The sequence below is a fragment of the Homalodisca vitripennis genome, chromosome 1, assembly GCF_021130785.1.
Source record: "Homalodisca vitripennis isolate AUS2020 chromosome 1, UT_GWSS_2.1, whole genome shotgun sequence".
In the NCBI taxonomy this organism is placed as follows: domain Eukaryota; kingdom Metazoa; phylum Arthropoda; class Insecta; order Hemiptera; family Cicadellidae; genus Homalodisca; species Homalodisca vitripennis.
The window spans coordinates 74,921,030-74,940,656 of record NC_060207.1 but is presented as its reverse complement, the minus strand read 5'-3'; the positions used below and the strand labels follow the sequence as shown (position 1 = coordinate 74,940,656).

The window sequence follows — 19,627 nt, the reverse complement described above, 5'->3', positions numbered from 1 at the left end:
CAGTCTTGTTATGCCAGAACTAACCTGTTTAAAGAAATCAACATTCAACACTATAAAGTTTCATAGATTTGCTGATCAAAAAGTATGGGTACCTGGTTGAGCGATAGGTGCTTTTAAAATATATTAATATTGGTATAATCAAATAGCTATAAATTTTTAAAAACAAATTGTTTTATAATACTGATCATTATACCTCTTCAAATCCGTAAGGTAAAGAAACTAATCATTAACTGCCTGAACATAGATCTACAACAACAATGGATCTACTATTAATTCCACAAACAATTCAAACTTAGTTGTCTCACTGAGTTTAGCAACACAATTTGTTTCTGATCAGTGAACACAATTTTTTAGTGCCACGCTAGGTCTCGTCAATGGGGTACTAAACCTGGCCCTCCAAGGGCACTGTGAGCATTTCTTGCTTGTGTATTTTATCTTTTCTATGGTTCACTCACTCCTCAATTCCAGGAATAGAAGAGGGAATATCCTTCTGTTTGGTCTCCTCAAACTCTAGTTCTGTACAGCTGTTGTGATAGCACAGCACCTCTAGAGCCACCCGATATTTCTGCTCAGAGCGCCGGATCTTCTCGTACAGTTTGGCATGGTGTAACGCCAGACCACAATATACTGCAAATGTCTCAAACGCCTCTTCATCTTCCTGGCAAGCAACATATCTTTTGAGAACAATCACATTCTAATTTATGTACTATTACTCATTATAGTACAGAAGAGTCACGCTAATTTGAATTCAATTGATCCAAACATGTTCTGAGAAAAATAAATCAGAAAACTATGTTTTTAAGTGTATGTTCAATTTAAATGACAAAAGTTAAAAAGACCATCTTTAATACAGTAAATGTTAATTTTTATGTAATACAGTATTGTAAACAGCACAGCCAAAGAATATAATGCTGGAATATCAGAGAGAAAAACATCAATTGGATGGAGTACACTGATTTTGCATTTGTTTTACTGAATTATTGGCATGATTTCAGTTTATCTGAGTTTCATAATCCAAACAGGGTTTGATTTCAATTAATTCGGGTTAGCAGGCTCTTCTGTAATTTTGTTTCAATTCTGAACAAATTTACTCAAATTGCATAGAATATAAATGATCTTTAAACAACTTAATTTAGTAGTTTTCATTAATTCCAGTGTCTTACTATTTAAAACGAAATATAACATGTTTGCTAGCAAAGGTTACAGTAGCAGTAAGTAGTGCCACATATAGTATCACATTATGTGACTCGGTAATCAAAGTGCTACACATGTGTAAATGAGGGCTGCATAAGCTGAACGTTTATTAATAAAAATACTGGACTAGTAATTTTAATATAAACATTTGTATATAATAATTGTAATATATATTAAATTAAAATTAAAATTGAAATATTATATTTCATTATCATATTATATTTATCTGAGGAACAGATAAGTTAAAAATATATTTAAAATTATGTCATGTTGAACTATAATATTTTAAAGAACATTTACATAGCACCATAGTAGTTCTTGTACCTTGTTGAAGTAACCAGTGTTTTTGTTGACCATCTGCATAACTCCAATGACGACTCCACGGATGAAGATGGGCATACAGAGAATGGTCTTGGTGTGGTAGCCTGTCATCTGGTCCACAGTGCGATTAAAACGAGGGTCTGAGTAAGCGTCGGAGATGTTAAGAATCTCGCCGGTCCGTGCCACTTGGCCTGCGATACCCTTCCCCACACTGAACCTGCGAGTACATAATTTATTAGTGCTTGTAATATTTTCTTGAATACTGATTGCATTATTTAACTTTTTTTTATCTAATATGTTTTTCCAAAAATGATGCAACAGACATAAATCAAGTTAGAAACCTAAAAGGCTTTTTAGGCTTTGGTTGAGAATCAGAGGATAGCGCTTCTCTGGACTTTACTAGCAATCTAAAATATTATACAAATAAATTCTTATCCAGGAATAATTGTTTTAGAATAAATTCTACAAGTTTTGAAAATTTAAAAAAGATGGAGTTAAAAGAATACTTGATTCAAAAAGCATGTTTTATGCTTTTATAATATACTCTAATTATTAATAAAGTAACTTAGTTATAGTGACACTAATTATTGGCTGCAATCAGCAAAGCGAAAAAATTTCATTTCTGTCTGTCTGTATGATATGTCGAAAATAAACTGATCTATACACTTGAGATTGTTCATGAATCTTCATTTCTATATGAGGAACACTGAGCTCAATAAATTATGGTGCATGTCACTCAATGGGATTTGGCTGAACTAGCAAATTGACATGGGTCTCATGGGTAACCATGATAGCAAGAAGAAAATAGAATAATAAATCAATCTGTAAACAAATTAAATATACCCACAAGTGACATATTAACACACATAGCCTAACTATTCCAATGCATACAACATCATTTTATAGTGACTTGGGGTGTGAGTATTCATTAAACAGTGATATGAAACCCAATTTAATGAACAAAAATCTGAACTTATCATGTGGCAAGATATGTCAAGAAAGATTTCATATTTAGTCTTTAAATTTTCTGTGAAACTTCATTGCTACAAGATCATTTTCTAGTCAACTTCTTTTTTGTATGATTGTCCCAAGAACATCAAACAATCATAATAATATACTCAATAATATAATAATATATATAATATATGTGCTTGTAATATTTTCTTGAGTCTGAAGAACATCTCGAGAATGAAATGAGCAAAATTTGAAATTTTGCACACAACTTCAGTGAGGTCTGTTAAGATATGTGGTGTGGAGTAATTAAATAGTGTCTTGTTGTAATTATGTTAAATAAATAAATAGTTTTGATTACTCTAGTATTTGAAATACCAATAGCCCTGAAATAACTTGCCTGATTTCTCTGTCCTGGTGGGTACGACTGCCTGAGTCACTGTCATTCTCTGACTCATTACTTCTGATATCGAATATCCTTGCATATAGTTCTTTGTTTTTGGAATCTAGCAGGAACAAAGATGCTCTATCAGCATCCACTAGCCGTTGGGCAAAGTTCATTATCTTAGTCACCAATGTGTCCATGCTCATCATATCTTGGAATATAGACCTGAAACAAAAATATAAAGTTATAAAATATAAATAAGTTTGAAAAAGGCTGTGCTATCATTCTAATAAGAAACTTTGTTTGACTCGAAGTGGCGACCTATTTTTATTTCAATGTATATTTTGTGTAAAGTTGTGTATTTTTACATTATAGAGTAAAACATTTGAAAGTAAGAAGACGTTTTGTATTAAAATAAAAAATAAATATGATTTATCGAAAATGAGGGATCAACTGTGACCATGGGTAGAGTAGCAGATTTTTTGTAGTTATAGTGTTTTGGTCATATTGTGGATGAAGAAGTATATGTTTCTTTTTTAAGTCCTCAAAACTTTTATGCCCCTTTCAGTTTTGCCTTTAATGGTGGAGTTTTCATTGTCCTTAGGTTTTACTTGTTCGACAGATTAAACTGAGAGGTTGATGGTTTGGAATTGTGATTGTCGGCTTGTAATTTAAAACTTTTAGTTTTCTGTGACATGAAAACTGGCTCTATAGTTGTGCAAAGGTTTTTTTTTTAGTTTCACAAACTTGTAGGGAAGCACTAAACTTATCCTTTTAATTGCCTCTGTAAGTTTTTGTATTGCTTCTTGTTAGTTTTGAAGAATTGGGGGGGGGGGATATTTTTTGAGTGGTTGGGGTTCTGTCACTAGTTTCTTTGGTAGGGCTTCACTTTGGGTCTGTTGGCTGGTAGAAAAGTGGTAATTTAAAGTTCTACCCAGTTCTTAGATAATTACCAATATTTCAACTTACTGGGACAGTTGGGTAAGCAATAATGTTGCGGACTCAGTACTCAGGAAGTTGTCATCACCCATTTTTTTGAGTGCCTGTGCTGATGTTATTGCTATTATTTAGCCCTTCAGGCAGTAACATTATTTTAAAGTTGCCAGTCTAAGTTGCAAGTAACTGATTGGAAGAGGCAGGAATAAAGTTAGCCTTCCCATCTTCCAAGGTGGCAATAAAAGTTAATGAAATAATCCATGATTTTGTTGCAAGAGTAGTATGTCTCAGTTGATTCTTGGGAAATGCTAAATGCAAATGAGTAATAGTACACTATCACAGTAGAATTTAGATGATTCAATGTGATTGACAAAATCACACTTGGACTACAAAAAGTATTGACAAATAAAGTGATTGGGAAAGTTGATTTTTTGTACAATTCTTACAATAGATGAATGAAGAACAATAATGGCAGAAAACACTGGCAGAAGTTTTAATAAAAGTACCATAATTGCTTGTATCAAATTATTGGTTTAGATGTATTTATTCAATGTATTTTTGTTAACTAAGACAAATTAACTGGAAACTTAAACTACTTAGACTCAAATTATTATGATTGTTCTACTTCCTCCTTTTTTCCCTTTCTTGAATTCCAGTCACTAAAAATCCTATTTCTGTCCTGGACGTTTCTTTGGAGATTGTTTGGTCTGAAAGGCATCTTTGAATTTCTATTATTTATAGTATATGTTGAAGATCCAATTTAAATGGTGGGACGATAAAATACACTCCCACAAGTTTTGATTAGATACATTTCTTTAAATGTGCTTCGTGCTAGAAGTACAATTTTATAAATACTTCTGATAATGTAATAACAACAGCTTACTTTACTACGGCAAGTAGAAAGTCGCTTAGTTTGCGCTGTTTGCTCATGGAGAGGTAGAGCCGAGCATAGTGGAGTGCGATGCCGCCCCACACCAGGTAACTGCTAGCGATCTCCTCATCCTCTTCGTGGAACGGTGACTCTGAGTCTTTTCTCCACAGCTCCAGTACTGCCACTAGCTCGCCGTCAGGCTGCACCACTGGCTCATACATCAGGTGCTCTAACTCATTATTCCCCTACAAAGTTACATAGGCTCATTTCGATATTCAGTTTGTAAGTTTTTCTTCATTTCATTTAGATACAAGAAATTGTGGATTAGATTATAGGGATAGTGAGAGATTAACAACAAAATTGTAAAAAAATGAAGAGGTATAACAAAAATTACTATAGACTAATATATCCTGTATTGTTTTTACCATGCTAACAACATTATTGAAAAAATTATAGAAAAAAGAAAAGTTCATATGAGAATAAAGGATAGTGGGTATCTACAATCTCAATATTTTGTTACTACTTTAATCTAGTCCAGGTGCAATTTAAGGGTACAAAATTGGTTCAGTACTGACATAATACAGGCACAGTTCAAATTAAATTGGTAACAAATACACAGCTCCTGGTTAAGTATATTGCAAAATAATCAATTTAACAGAAAATAACATTGATCCTTCAAATATAAGAGAAAACTCACTGTGGTCGGAAAATTCGGATGTCCTCGAGATATCCTTAAAGGTTCCTTGGTCCGAGCTACAATGTTTGGTACAGTTGCCTTCCCTAGCAGCTGACACTCTCTATGACACAAAATAAGTGGTCAGCGATCTCAGATAATAGATTTAACAAGGTTTAAAATGTTGTGCTCATCTCTACCTATAAGTTAGTTTACCTTACCTTACCATTATATTCCTTTAAAATTTAGCTTAAGATTTCTTAATTTTCTACATTAAAAATACTTATTATTTGAATGTTTGTGAAAACATGATTGCATTTAGTTATTTTTGGCATTAGAAAAACTTAATTATAAATTTTCAATGTGTGGAATACTCTTAAATAATAAAAGGTTTTAGACTTTGTATTATACTTTGCATTTTATTTGTCTTATTTAAAACTGTATCAGACTACACTCAGAGGCATACAGGGTGCATTATGAAAGTAATGCACATGATTTTATTGTGACGAAACTATTTATCGCAGCGTGCTTGGACCAGTCGGATAATGTGGTGGGTGTTCTGCCCTTCTAAGTGCGCCTAGTTTCAGTTTACTACAAATCACAACACCCCCGTGGTGACCCAGCCTCCTTACAGCCCCAACTTGGTTCCATATGAATTTCTTTGTTTCCCGAATAAAGAGAGAGCTAATGGGAAAGCACTGGGAGTCGTTAGAGAACATCCAAGCTCAAGTTACAAAATTCCTGAAAGGCATTGAAGTCGAAGAGCTACAAGGTGCTTTCCAGGCATGGCAGAATCATGTCAACAGGTACAATGATGCAGGAGGAGTTCATTTTGAAGAATTTAAATAATTTGCAACAATTGGATGAATAAATCTATTTTTCTTAGAAGATGTGGATTACTTTCATAATGCACTCTGTATGATGGGTTTCATGTTTACAGTATTCACCCTAACATTTTAAACTATCATTGTATTTTAGGTGTGAAATATGGCATAATTAATGCTTACAATTAAAATTTATATCAGAACTATTAAAATCACTAACTTGAGTAGTCAACAAAACATTTGGGTAATAATAAATATGCATTAATCATAATTAATTGCATAATAATTGATTGTATTATTATTAATAAATATCCTTCAAAATGTTCAGAGTACATTATTTAGATAACCTTGAAAATGAGAAATGTGGTAACATCAACTTTAAGCATCTGTAATTATCTTGAACAGATCTCTTGCTCTGAAAACCAAAGGGTACATACGGGTCTGCATGGCCAAGGTAGAGGCAGAGGCTCTCGGAATCCCCGGTGTCAGGGAGGTAGAGGCGGTGACCGTCAGCCCCCACAGCGCTAGCGATACAGCCGGTCAGCTCCCACAGGACATGGCCGACACTTGGTCGGCGCTGCAATGAGGATGTCATCTCCTGCAGCATCTGGCGCTTGTCAGCGTGCACACAGAACTGACAAATACAACAGTTAATAGGAAAAATGTGTGGAAACTTGAGTGTACACATCTGACTTGATTAATTGGGTTTGGATTATCCACAATTTGAAAACTTGGAACAGAGCATTAAGTAGCCTATTTTCATTTGGGAGAAGGAAAAGGGAGAGAAAAATTCCAAGATAATATTTTACTTTAGATAAAAGAGAGATCACACAATCTCAATATTTTAGTGTTGCATCTAACTCTCTCTCTCACACATATTGGTTATTACATAACCATTAAAATTCTTATCTAGAATGTTCAAACAGGATATTTATTGTCTTCTATGTCAGAACAGGTTCTACAGCTACATTTTCATGAATATTTGTGCGATAAAGTAATGTTTAAATTTAAAATTTTATGTAAATTCCTGTGGTATGTTGAGGCTGTGAAAGCATCTAAAAGTTTAATAGGTACATAAAAATATGAATATATAAACATTGACCTGTGATGTTATGGTAGTGGGAGTTAAAGTACGATATAAAATGTGAAAGTAACTGAGTGGGAGAAACATAGCAGTAAAATTATTTTAACATCCATCAAGCTAAAAAAGGTATGACTCGACAGAGCACACTGTTAAGTTTACAGTATTGCATAGTTAGAAAGTAAAGTTACAGTTTCAAGTTTTTATATTTTTACCATAAGAAAGTTTTAATAAATTAAAGATCATATGTTTGTGAAAAGATTCAAAGACCAGTAGATCATGTAAGAAGGAAACCAAAATTCTGTCACTTGAAAAACCATATGCATAAACATTTGTTAAGGTTCTCTAAAGATTCATATGGCCAGAGACTTATGAAACTCAAGAAAAAGAATCAGAGTCAGAGATGCAGACAAATGTCAAGAGTTGTAACTTAAATAGTCAAGAATTGCATGATTTGTGGGCTGATTAGATAACTGAGTATAAGAAAGCTATATGTTCATAAACCTAAAAATACTGAGTATAGAGTCCAACGTACAGTCCAAATAATTTGTATTATCTCAGCGAGAAGTATAGAGTAATTTTAATTATTTACCTTCCATCTGGAGAGACTTGTCTTTCGCCCTGCTCCACCTGTAAAACCATAGTGTATAATCACACAAAAATACATAGTGCCTGTGTTTATACCATTTCATGTGTGGAAAGTGTAGGTGAGTTTGCCTATAACTTCTGATCACCATAGTTCCAATGTATTTTTATTTATTTAAAATATTTTAAAATAAGATTCTTTATGGAGTTGCCATATATTCTATTTTCTAACCATATCATGGAATATAAAATGTGAAAATTTACCTAAAATTACAAAGATTATATAAATAAAAATCCATAACCTATCTTTTTAGTAAAAGCATGAACTTAAAAATAAAAATAATCACTTTTCGGATTTAAAATATCTTAACAAACTAAAAAAAAGGTAATAAATCTCTTAAAACTAGTAAGGTTATTTAATTTTTAAAATTTGTTCACAAATAATCAATGTAATATGGGTTCCAATGATGATGATTTGATGCTTTGCTTATTTTGTGGACTTCTGTCTGAAAAATGTATTTGAAATTTGTCTTTGCACAATTTATGCACATCAATGTTTATGTCTTTAAAAATACTGATAGAAGAACAGACAGGATATTCAGTCTAAACGCTACCTAAATTAGATTAATAAAGAATAATCTAAAACACAAAAAAATACTGATTCAGTGTTGACAACTTGTTTCTTGGATATTATAGTGTGTCAAAACTGACTAATCCAAGAGACTCAAGTTACATTCTGAATGCATTGGTCCTATTTAGAAGTGAATGTGTTAATATACTAAAATGAATTGAAATTTGTATAGTTTTTTAATGAGAACTCTTATGAGTATATGGTCTCATTTTGTAAACCTAAGGTGCAAAAATGCAAATAGTGTGATTATGGTTTATTGAAATTGCTACAGAATGTTTTTTGTGAAAGTACGGTTTAGTAGAATATGTTTCAGTATAGTATTGAGAGTCATGCTTGCTTCAGAGTAAGTGTGAGCGGCTTGCTACTGGGAGTCTGAGGGGGTAACGGGTGGTGGTGCTTGCGCCATGAATTAGGTCAGGCAGTGTGTTAGGGTGGTTGAATGTGTTTGTTGTTCTCTGTCTCTTTAGCATCTTTTGTATTCTTAAGTGTATTTCTTTATGTTTCATTAATTACTTGTATTATTTTGTAAAGATAATTTTATATAAATTAAGTAAATTTGGTTTAAATCTATATATATATAAATGCGAATGTTTGTTTGTATGTTCCGTTATAACTCTGGAACCAATGCACGAAAAATCGTGAAATTTTGTACAGTGATTCTACACGTTCCTGGAAGTAACATAGGCATACATACTAGAGTAAATTTGGTCCAATTTAAATAGTTTATTTAATTAATTTTTTAATTATAAATCGTTGTTGATGTTAGAGTGTTTTATATTGGATCCGACAGACTGCACTACGACACATAATTAATACAAAGCGAACTGATACTTAACAGCTGTTAATACTTTCAGCTGAAGTTCATCAAAGAGGCAAAAACATTTGTTTACATTTAAAATTTAGAAAATTTTTATTGTAAAGTGCTTGATCAGTAGTGTAATGCAGGTTGCATAGAAGACGTCATTGCCTAATTTTAAATTCAGATTGCACCAATGATCAATACAATCTATATATATAAAAATGAATGTTTGTATGTTTGTCCTTTATGGAATCGTGAACTATTGGACCGATCATGATGAAAATTTGTACGTATATGTATTTTTCCACGGAGAAGGTTTATAAGCTATGCCCATCCCTTTCCCGATTCAGGATTCCGCCCCACTGGTTACAGAAATACCCATAAGAAATGCATTGCAGCAAACATATGTTAACGTCTTTTCAAATTTTTAATCAGAAGTATGGTTCTCAAAACTCCGTGTGTACATATTCTCTCGATCGAGACAACAAAGCAAGCTCAATCGTGGCATCGGAGATATAACTAATTTAATCTAAAATTTATTATAGTAAAAAAAAAAATTTACTAAGTAATATAAGGACTTCGGTTCTTAAGATTTGCGTGCGAAGCCGTGGGTAACAGCTAGATAGAGGCAGGAATATGGTACATACCTTCATAATACGCCCAAGAGGCTCACGATGGAACGACTATCAATTATCTCAGCAATGTTTAGAATGTGATAGAAAAAAGAATAAGTGAATATAGTGTACTGTTTTCAACGGGAAATTGCGTGCGAAGCCGCGGGCAACTTTTGCAAAAAATTATTGAAATGCGCAGCAAAGCGCGCCGGGCCCGCTAGTCTATATATATAAAAATGAATGTTTGTGTGTTTGTCCTTTATAGACTCAGAAACTATTGGACCGATCACTATGAAAATTTGTATGTATTTGTATTTTTCTATGTAGAAGGTTTATATGCAATGCCCATTGATGTAACTCACCACCAGGCTGTACTGCAAGATATAAAAGTTATCAAAGCGCCTGCACATTATAAACTGCAATTACAACACAGTTACGTATATTAAATAGCCAAACACTATTTGAAGGCAAAGCTTAAGAGACGCGTGCGAAGCCGCGGGAAACAGCTAGTTTGTTATAAACTATGATGATAATAATTTTATTTAAATTGTATTCAATTCTTGTTAATGGGTTTAATATGAAGTTGATTGGTAGATAGGACTTGATAGCCGTAACTCTGCTTTTTAAGAAAGGTATTTTTAAATCTAATTTCATTTTATGTTGTTAGGTGCAGAACCTACACACATTTCGAAAATATTTTGTGGAATTATTCCTTTCAATAATCTAGATTGCAAAACCATGACCAAAGACAATAGAAATCCAGACGCCTCACTGAGATTAGTAACTAGTCAACATAGTTCACTACTGATGTGCTGTCCCACCACCGATAGTTCCTAGGTCTGGTCATTGGATGGCACTGTGTTCCAGTGAGATTACATGTTTTGTATTTTCTCTCATAATGACATTCACGTGGTATGCTTAAGTTTCCATAAGTGCCAAATGTTTCGGACTGTGTATTTGAAGCGTGTACGTGTTGTAATATTTTCATTCATATAAAAATAACCTGGAGAGAAATGTTAAAGATGACAATAAGCATTACTGAAGATGAAAAGCTTAACTTTTCTAACTTTGTTCACCAAGCTATGGTCCCCTCTAGGAAAATCATTGGATTGACAGAAATATAATTATTTTGAACTTTTATAAATATTATTAGTTGATCAGTAATCAAAATACAGTGAGAGGTACATTTAAGATTGTTTTAACATTAAAAAGTAAAGAATAATGTAAATTTGTTGCTCGTATAATACAATTTTACAACACATAGTACTCAGTGAACAGGTAATAACTTAACAACTTCCATATTTTACAAGAATAATTAATTATTTGTCTATGTAACAGCACTAACAACTAAATAATAAAGTAAAATTCATACTTCCAGTTTTCTTTTTCTCCTTTTGAGTCCTCCGTATAATCCACCTCTCCAGCTGCTCCAACTGGACTTCTTCCATAACCCAAGCCTCCAAGAATTCTGGATGACATTTCAGGAATGCTGACACTCGCTCCTCTGTTATATCTAGAATAGTAAGGGATTGGACATAAAAATCAAACAATAACTCATTTCACTGACTTTAACTTACACAATATTTGCAATATTCTATTCATAAAAATCCAACATGAAATAAGAAGTTGAAATTGTTAGCCTTTGAGAAGATCAATGAAATAAGTGTAATACTTTGAGCCTGTATTTTTTAATTTTATTTGTTGTTTTTTAACTATAATAATTTTTTAGCGAACCACAGACAAATCTACAAATTTGTCTAAAAACTTGTCTTGATTAATTTGATCTTAATCAGCAAGAACTATCATGACAAGGAAGAGACAACTATCAACATGACAACTATCATAAAATGGTTCATGGAAACATTAGACACGTTGCCAACCGGGTGCCAAACATATGTGTTCATCAGCAGAGGCTTCACAAACAGGAAGCTTAACCCTCAATGGAACCTCTCAGGACTATGTTGTTTGAGCGCTAAGGCTAAGGAGTGGGGAAGGCAGACAATGCAATGGGACACTGCAGTCTGTAAATGGTCACAAGGATGAGTTTAGCTGTAGTTAACATCATGGAAACTCTCATATTTGATAGCAGAGGTATGGCCATGATCGTGAATTGAAGGGCAATTAAAAACTACACTTGTTCTGACCATCTCAGATCAAGACATTGAGAAGTCTATCCTATGCATCTCTTCCAGTTGTTCAGGGAGATGACACTGTTGTGGTAGTAAGGGTTAACACGGTGGTGCAGTCTGGGCAATGATACCAGAGAGCTTCAGTCTACTGATGGTCAGAGGAAATCACCGAGGTCCAGAAAAGATGTCTCCTTCACGAGTGAAGTGATGGCTCATGATCTAAGGAGGGGATGCACGAGAAATTTGGAAATTTCTAAATATACGTTTTTCATTTCCTTTGCAGATATGATTTATGTATTAGGATATGCAAAAGATTTCATGTATGTACTCAAAATGGCTGTTCACTCATAACTCCAGACAGTGAGATTTTATAAGCATAGGTGTACGAACTTACACAAAAAGTTAAAATATTACAACATTAAGTATAGGTAAAAGTAGATTACCACATTTCCTTCGAGTTAAAATTTTCATAGGGTGTCAATTATTTATTGACTGAATGTTAGGGAAGCTTATCACTTGAGGGGTTGGAAAATTTTAATTTCTTTTATTCTGTACTCACGATGTTTCGAAAACGAACTGATGTATACATACTTCGAAGTTTGAACAAAGCTTAATTTCTAAATAGATAACACTGAATTCAATGTCACACCATCGGATTTGGCTGAGCATACGAGAATATCTTTACATTGGTATTATGCCTAACCATAATGGCAACGAGAATATATCATAATAAATACATTTGTAAATAGAGTACAATCATATGACATTTTAACATGTGACGTTTTTATTCATAGAAAGTCGAAGTTAAAAGTCACTAATAAAATTTGGTTTCACAGCACTCTTGCGTTGTAATACCCTCCCTAGCTCACCAAAACTTTTATTATTTGAACACTGCTATAAAGTCTAACTACATAAAGTCTATGATACATTCAGACTGAACAAAAGTCTGAATGTATCATATGGTAAGATATTTCGAGAAAGAATTCATCTGAAGACTTAAATTTTGAATGAAACTTCATTTCTACATAAACAAGAATGATGGTGATGGTGCACATCCAACCATGGAATTTGACTGAGCGTCATTGAAACCATTCAGTAGGCTGACATAATCTCTCTGCCTGTCAGGAAGATGACATCTATCTGTTCACAGGACGATTTTGCAAGCAGCTTACAACTTAGCTTTAAAATGTTACAGAATGTTGTTACACTTTAATCTTGGACTAATCAAAACAGGAAGAAGGTGTAATAAGTTCTTAGTTGGTAACACTAGTATTAATCTTTTTACCATAGTTATACAGATGCAGCGCAACATGCAGGGAATAGATTATAGCCAACTGTATGTTAATACTTCAGTAGTAATACTTGAGTGATTAGTCATAAATGACGTGCATAACACCAGCTGGCTTAGCCCGTCAGCTGCATCTCCGGTAACATGACACGTCGAGCTGTACTGCACCACATCGCTCACCCCACGCTAGTGGTGGGCTTACTGCCTTAGTGCGGTTATAACTACTACTAACTTTACTGCTTTACAGTGGTTTTAGTCTTTACCCGCGTTACTCTGTTTATTTATATTACAATATTTTTGTGGAAAATTATTTTGGTTAGGATAGAACATTAGTAGATTAAAATTTAATGGGATTTGATATTAATAATCTTGTGACTGCATTTCTTACAGTGTGCTAGTTGTAATAAAAACACACAACTATGAAATTAAATATCTTCTTTACGATATTAAGTAATTCTTAACCTTAGCTTCAATGGAAAATTTCCAATGATTAAAAAACCAAATAAATAGTAAAAAAAATTATGGTTGCCTGTAAAGTCGGTTTTACGGGCGAAGATTTTACGTGACAACGTCTTTTTCTCGGTAGAATATTTATAGATATGAATATTATTAAATTGCACAATAGGAACAAGGAATTGAATGAAAATAAGAATTGCACAAATTTTAACTATAGAAATATATTTTGTTTACTAAAACATTGTACATAATTTGAAATTAATTAAAATTTGTTATTGTAAATGGTAAAGTTGAATAAAACATTTACTAAAATTGGAATTTGAAATTCTTGCTAAACACAGTTAAATTCTAACTCCGCGCGTGGTGATTGGTCGGTTCAGTTCGTTTGTTTGGTCGCACTGTTATGACAGGTTAGAGGTTATAATTTGTTATTTTAAATGTTTGACTAGCAATACGCGCTGTTTCTTCTTCTCAATCGACTGAATTACGATTGATTGCAGAGTGATTTAAACTAATAATTTACTTAACACTATCAACATTTGTCAATAGTATGACATAACCTATAAACTCAGTTTCTCAACTTTTGTGTCAATCTAACAATTAATCAATCAATCATAGTTTACGATAATGAAATATCAGTGTACAATTATTTACCTTTATTGTTGTAGTTGTTGTAAATGACGAATCTAAGCACTCCACATTTTCACGAATAAACATAGTTATCTGCTTTATCCCGTGCGGCGGACCCACAGTTATCTGCTTTATCCCGTGCGGATCCCGTGCGGCGGACCCACTGGACGGGCATCGTAACGTTACCGGGCGTTACACTTTTTTCATGAGTGACTCCGAGCCGCAACCTAATTTAAGACGTTGTCACGTCAAAACTGCCTAAATATTATGTTTGATATAATGTTATGTTTGAGACCCGCGCAATAAGCCACAGTGTGGGCTCGCAAATCTGACACTAATTGTATGTAAATGGTGCGCCATCTGATTGTGCAGCTTGCTTATGATGAATAATAAACAGCTGAGGTCAACATCCTGACACCAATAAACACACGATCTGGGAGAGTTGTCCTGTGTGTGTGATAGATACCTACTTCATCTTGTGTGGCACGGGTCAGTTGCCAAACCTTAGTTGACAGAGACCCGCGCAATAAGCCACAGTGTGGGCTCGCAAATCTGACACTAATTGTATGTAAATGGTGCACCATCTGATCGTGCAGCTTGCTTATGATGAATAATAAACAGCTGAGGTCAACATCCTGACACCAATAAACAGACGATCTGGGAGACTTGTCCTGTGTGTGTGATAGATACCTACTTCATCTTGTGTGGCACGGGTCAGTTGCCAAACCTTAGTTGACAGAGACCCGCGCAATAAGCCACAGTGTGGGCTCGCAAATCTGACACTAATTGTATGTAAATGGTGCACCATCTGATCGTGCAGCTTGCTTATGATGAATAATAAACAGCTGAGGTCAACATCCTGACACCAATAAACAGACGATCTGGGAGACTTGTCCTGTGTGTGTGATAGATACCTACTTCATCTTGTGTGGCACGGGTCAGTTGCCAAACCTTAGTTGACAGAGACCCGCGCAATAAGCCACAGTGTGGGCTCGCAAATCTGACACTAATTTGTATGTAAATGGTGCACCATCTGATTGTGCAGCTTGCTTATGATGAATAATAAACAGCTGAGGTCAACATCCTGACACCAATAAACAGACGATCTGGGAGACTTGTCCTGTGTGTGTGATAGATACCTACTTCATCTTGTGTGGCACGGGTCAGTTGCCAAACCTTAGTTGACAGAGACCCGCGCAATAAGCCACAGTGTGGGCTCGCAAATCTGACACTAATTGTATGTAAATGGTGCACCATCTGATTGTGCAGCTTGCTTATGATGAATAATAAACAGCTGAGGTCAACATCCTGACACCAATAAACAGACGATCTGGGAGACTTGTCCTGTGTGTGTGATAGATACCTACTTCATCTTGTGTGGCACGGGTCAGTTGCCAAACCTTAGTTGACAGAGACCCGCGCAATAAGCCACAGTGTGGGCTCGCAAATCTGACACTAATTGTATGTAAATGGTGCACCATCTGATCGTGCAGCTTGCTTATGATGAATAATAAACAGCTGAGGTCAACATCCTGACACCAATAAACAGACGATCTGGGAGACTTGTCCTGTGTGTGTGATAGATACCTACTTCATCTTGTGTGGCACGGGTCAGTTGCCAAACCTTAGTTGACAGAGACCCGCGCAATAAGCCACAGTGTGGGCTCGCAAATCTGACACTAATTGTATGTAAATGGTGCACCATCTGATCGTGCAGCTTGCTTATGATGAATAATAAACAGCTGAGGTCAACATCCTGACACCAATAAACAGACGATCTGGGAGAACTGTCCTGTGTGTGTGATAGATACCTACTTCGCGTTGCCTCAACAAAATCCTCTGTAGGCTAGTTGGGAAATTCAAATATTGACAGGTACGAATAGTAAAGCTTTCATTACAGAGATTAGAAAAATACAGATGTCTCACTGGAACCACTCCCTATACAGGTTTTCGATACTTCGTCTTACTGAGTGGACCTGTGCTTAGAGAGTTCTGTCGATTACTCAAAGTTGACCTTGTTTCCAATCCTGGTGAGGGCACGTCATTTTCACTCGTTACCAACACAAAATTGTAGCCTATCCTGAAATAATGTGATATATGGTTCCAGGTAAAAATTTCAGATCATTGAAAAATCTACCAACTCCAGTGAATTGACAAGACAATCACTGAATTTGTTTTTAAAGTAAATATGGAACAATTTATATAAAAACGATTCTCATTTTTATTTAAAAAATATATCGAATCTTTATTCTTTGTTTTATATTTTACATATTAACCACGTACACTATACAATTCGATCCAAAATTCATAATTTAACAAAAATTTTAAATTAATAACTTGATTGTACTTGTTTTATATTTTTAATGAGAACGGTGAATTGTATGTTCAGGAACCTATAGTTAATTTACACTGAATAAGCACTCTACTCTAATTTTTTAAATAGACATCCATAAAATCTACGCCAGACATATGAGTAAAATCAGCGTCAGCCAACTAAATAATAGCCGATTATTTGGCTGAAATTGTGACTTTCAGTCTCTTTATCTTGTTAGATGAATATTATATAAATATTATGTATGTGTTTGGCGTTTGGTTTAAAGCATGTCAGCCTGAAAAATATGATCTAAATGAAAATGTTCGTTGTATATATTTAACCCTTTTGATACACTCCCATTTTGACCTCCTCCATTGCTGTTGATTGATTTCTTTCTTAGAAAACGTTCTTCTATCGATTTCACGGTAAGCTACATTGTGTGCTAATACAATGCAAATTTGTTCTTTCTCGGCTTCTAGACTGCCTGTTGGTTGTCGCTCCAAACCAAAGCGATGTCAGGTCCGCGGTCTCGGCCATTTATCGTTCAAAGTGATTTCGCCATTAAAAACAAGCAAAAACCAAATTTAAAATGAATAAAAATACATTGGTTTTTGTAATTTTGTACAGTTTAGAGTCTAAACGTGTGTTCACCATTGAGAAGTACGTTACTCTCTGTATAATGAGGAATTTTCGAACCACAAGTAATTTGTGCGACGTCGCGTTAAGCTTTATGTGATTATTTTTTGACCTCCTCCATTGCTGTTGATTGATTTCTTTCTTAGAAGACGTTCTTCTATCGATTTCACGGTAAGCTACATTGTGTGCTAATACAATGCAAATTTGTTCTTTCTCGGCTTCTAGACTGCCTGTTGGTTGTCGCTCCAACCCAAAGCGATGTCAGGTCCGCGGTCTCGGCCATTTATCGTTCAAAGTGATTTCGCCATTAAAAACAAGCAAAAACCAAATTTAAAATGAATAAAAATACATTGGTTTTTGTAATTTTGTACAGTTTAGAGTCTAAACGTGTGTTCACCATTGAGAAGTACGTTACTCTCTGTATAATGAGGAATTTTCGAACCACAAGTAATTTGTGCGACGTCGCGTTAAGCTTTATGTGATTATTTTTTACGAAAACACCTGAATACTTGTTACATCAGAGTCAGCCAATGAGATATAGAATAGTAATTTGGTTAGAAATGACAAATTTAAGTCTCTTTATCTATTTTCTGGCTCAAATATAGGTACGATTATTTAGGTTACCGTCAGTTGGTTATTAGTGCAATAATGCCAACGAACTTACCCGTTAAACATTTGATATTTTTAACCTTATAGATATGCCCCCTTTTATTTACACATCCATGAAAAGTAGAGTGGCTGGCCATAAGTTTTTTTAGGGCAAATTTCTCTATCGATTTCATAAAGAACTAGAGTGTGCGCTAACAAAATGCTAACTGGCTCTCGGATCGCCGAATGTTACCGAAGTTTATGAATTTAAAATTTACCAAACCCCACCGATATACTACATCGGCCATGTTTAATTTGCATCTTGAAACCATCTAGCAGTCTAGAACCGAAAATATGAAGTGATACGTTCATTGCTCAAAGTGTGGTGTGTAATAAAGTGAAAAAAGCAAATCTGACCTGTGCTATTGGCTATACAGTGGACTCCATTCTCCGCACTTCCATGCCGCACGCTGTTCTCTCCTGAAACAGTCGAATGTGACATCAGTAATTCTGATACTTTCAAACTTTAATCAAATATAGCTATGAACAAACGTAGTTCCAGTTTGTCAAAGAAATGGGAAAACAGTGGGAAAACAGTTCAAACCTACTTGCAAAATTTCTATAGCCTTCTCTGGAATCGAGGCTATAACTAGGGAAAACCGTTGGCAGCGTATAACCAATATACGCTACGGTGAAGTTCAATTTAAAATTTATTAGGCCTATTAGTTAATTTAGTTTACGTAAATTCAACAATAATTTATAAACAAATAAATAATATTACAAAATAGAGCTTACCCTTACAAATTGTACGAAAATAGAAGTTTTTCGGTTGTTAACAGTGAAGTTTTGGTTTTGGTCTTAAAAGCTCATCTGTCTAACCATCCGATTGTTTTAAAAATTAATGAAGTTTTACTCACAAAATATTTTTTTACGGTGTATTCTTAGCAAAGATCGAGTATGGGTCCTCCACAACAAATTTGGTTGGCCGAGAAGGGTGAAACAAATGAGAAGATTAAGTGAGGACGAAAAGAGTTTTGTATTCAATGTCTTCTTGCTATGCAGGATTGTAGTTAGAAGGTAAAAGGTCCTAATTGTTTGGTACGACCTGATCAAATAGCTGATACAAAAAACCCTTCCATCGAAGGAATGAGGGTCCTAACTTTGATGTAGTGAATTTAAGGAACGTTTCTTCAGCCGAAAAGGTCTATTTGACATATTATAAATTAGTTTTACAAGTTTAGACAAGCTCTGCTCAGTCACTTTAAAGTAAACAAATTGCTTTTAAACTTTTAGGAAAATAAACAGAATCTCTGTAAACGTCCAATACAGAGCCCGCCTTGTCTGTCCTATGAACTGCTAAATGCAGAAGGTCGTTCGCTTGTCGGATTAATTGCTTCCCATTTTTCAGCCACAAACAATTAGCGGTGCAGTAATCCTTGCTGGCTGACGCCCCTGGCTGCCTGCCATGATACAGCATTCTTCATCCGTATTGCACACCTAATGTTTTAACATTATAGGACTGTCTCAAATAAATAAATCAATTAAAACATAAATTATGGATTCTAATTTATTTTTGATGTCCTAACGATTACAATATTGCAGTGATAGCTTATGTATAATTGAATATAATCTAAGGTTTAAACATCGTCATAGCATTCAATTATAATCTTGAGACATTTCAGCCTCTTTCTGGAGAGTAGATGTTAAACCATTGTATGTCA

At 34.5% G+C, this 19,627-nt stretch overlaps 1 protein-coding gene across 1 annotated transcript in view; it reads right to left on the bottom strand.

The window, feature by feature from the left end:
• Positions 1 to 19,627, bottom strand: part of LOC124364794 (probable 3',5'-cyclic phosphodiesterase pde-5) — a 343,288-nt gene that overhangs the window by 10,833 nt on the left and 312,828 nt on the right. The window contains 9 exon segments of the mRNA XM_046820555.1: positions 456 to 658; positions 1,519 to 1,732; positions 2,867 to 3,076; positions 4,671 to 4,903; positions 5,356 to 5,455; positions 6,593 to 6,789; positions 7,829 to 7,866; positions 11,238 to 11,378; positions 18,324 to 18,386. Coding sequence (XP_046676511.1) covers positions 456 to 658; positions 1,519 to 1,732; positions 2,867 to 3,076; positions 4,671 to 4,903; positions 5,356 to 5,455; positions 6,593 to 6,789; positions 7,829 to 7,866; positions 11,238 to 11,378; positions 18,324 to 18,386 — 1,399 coding nt within the window.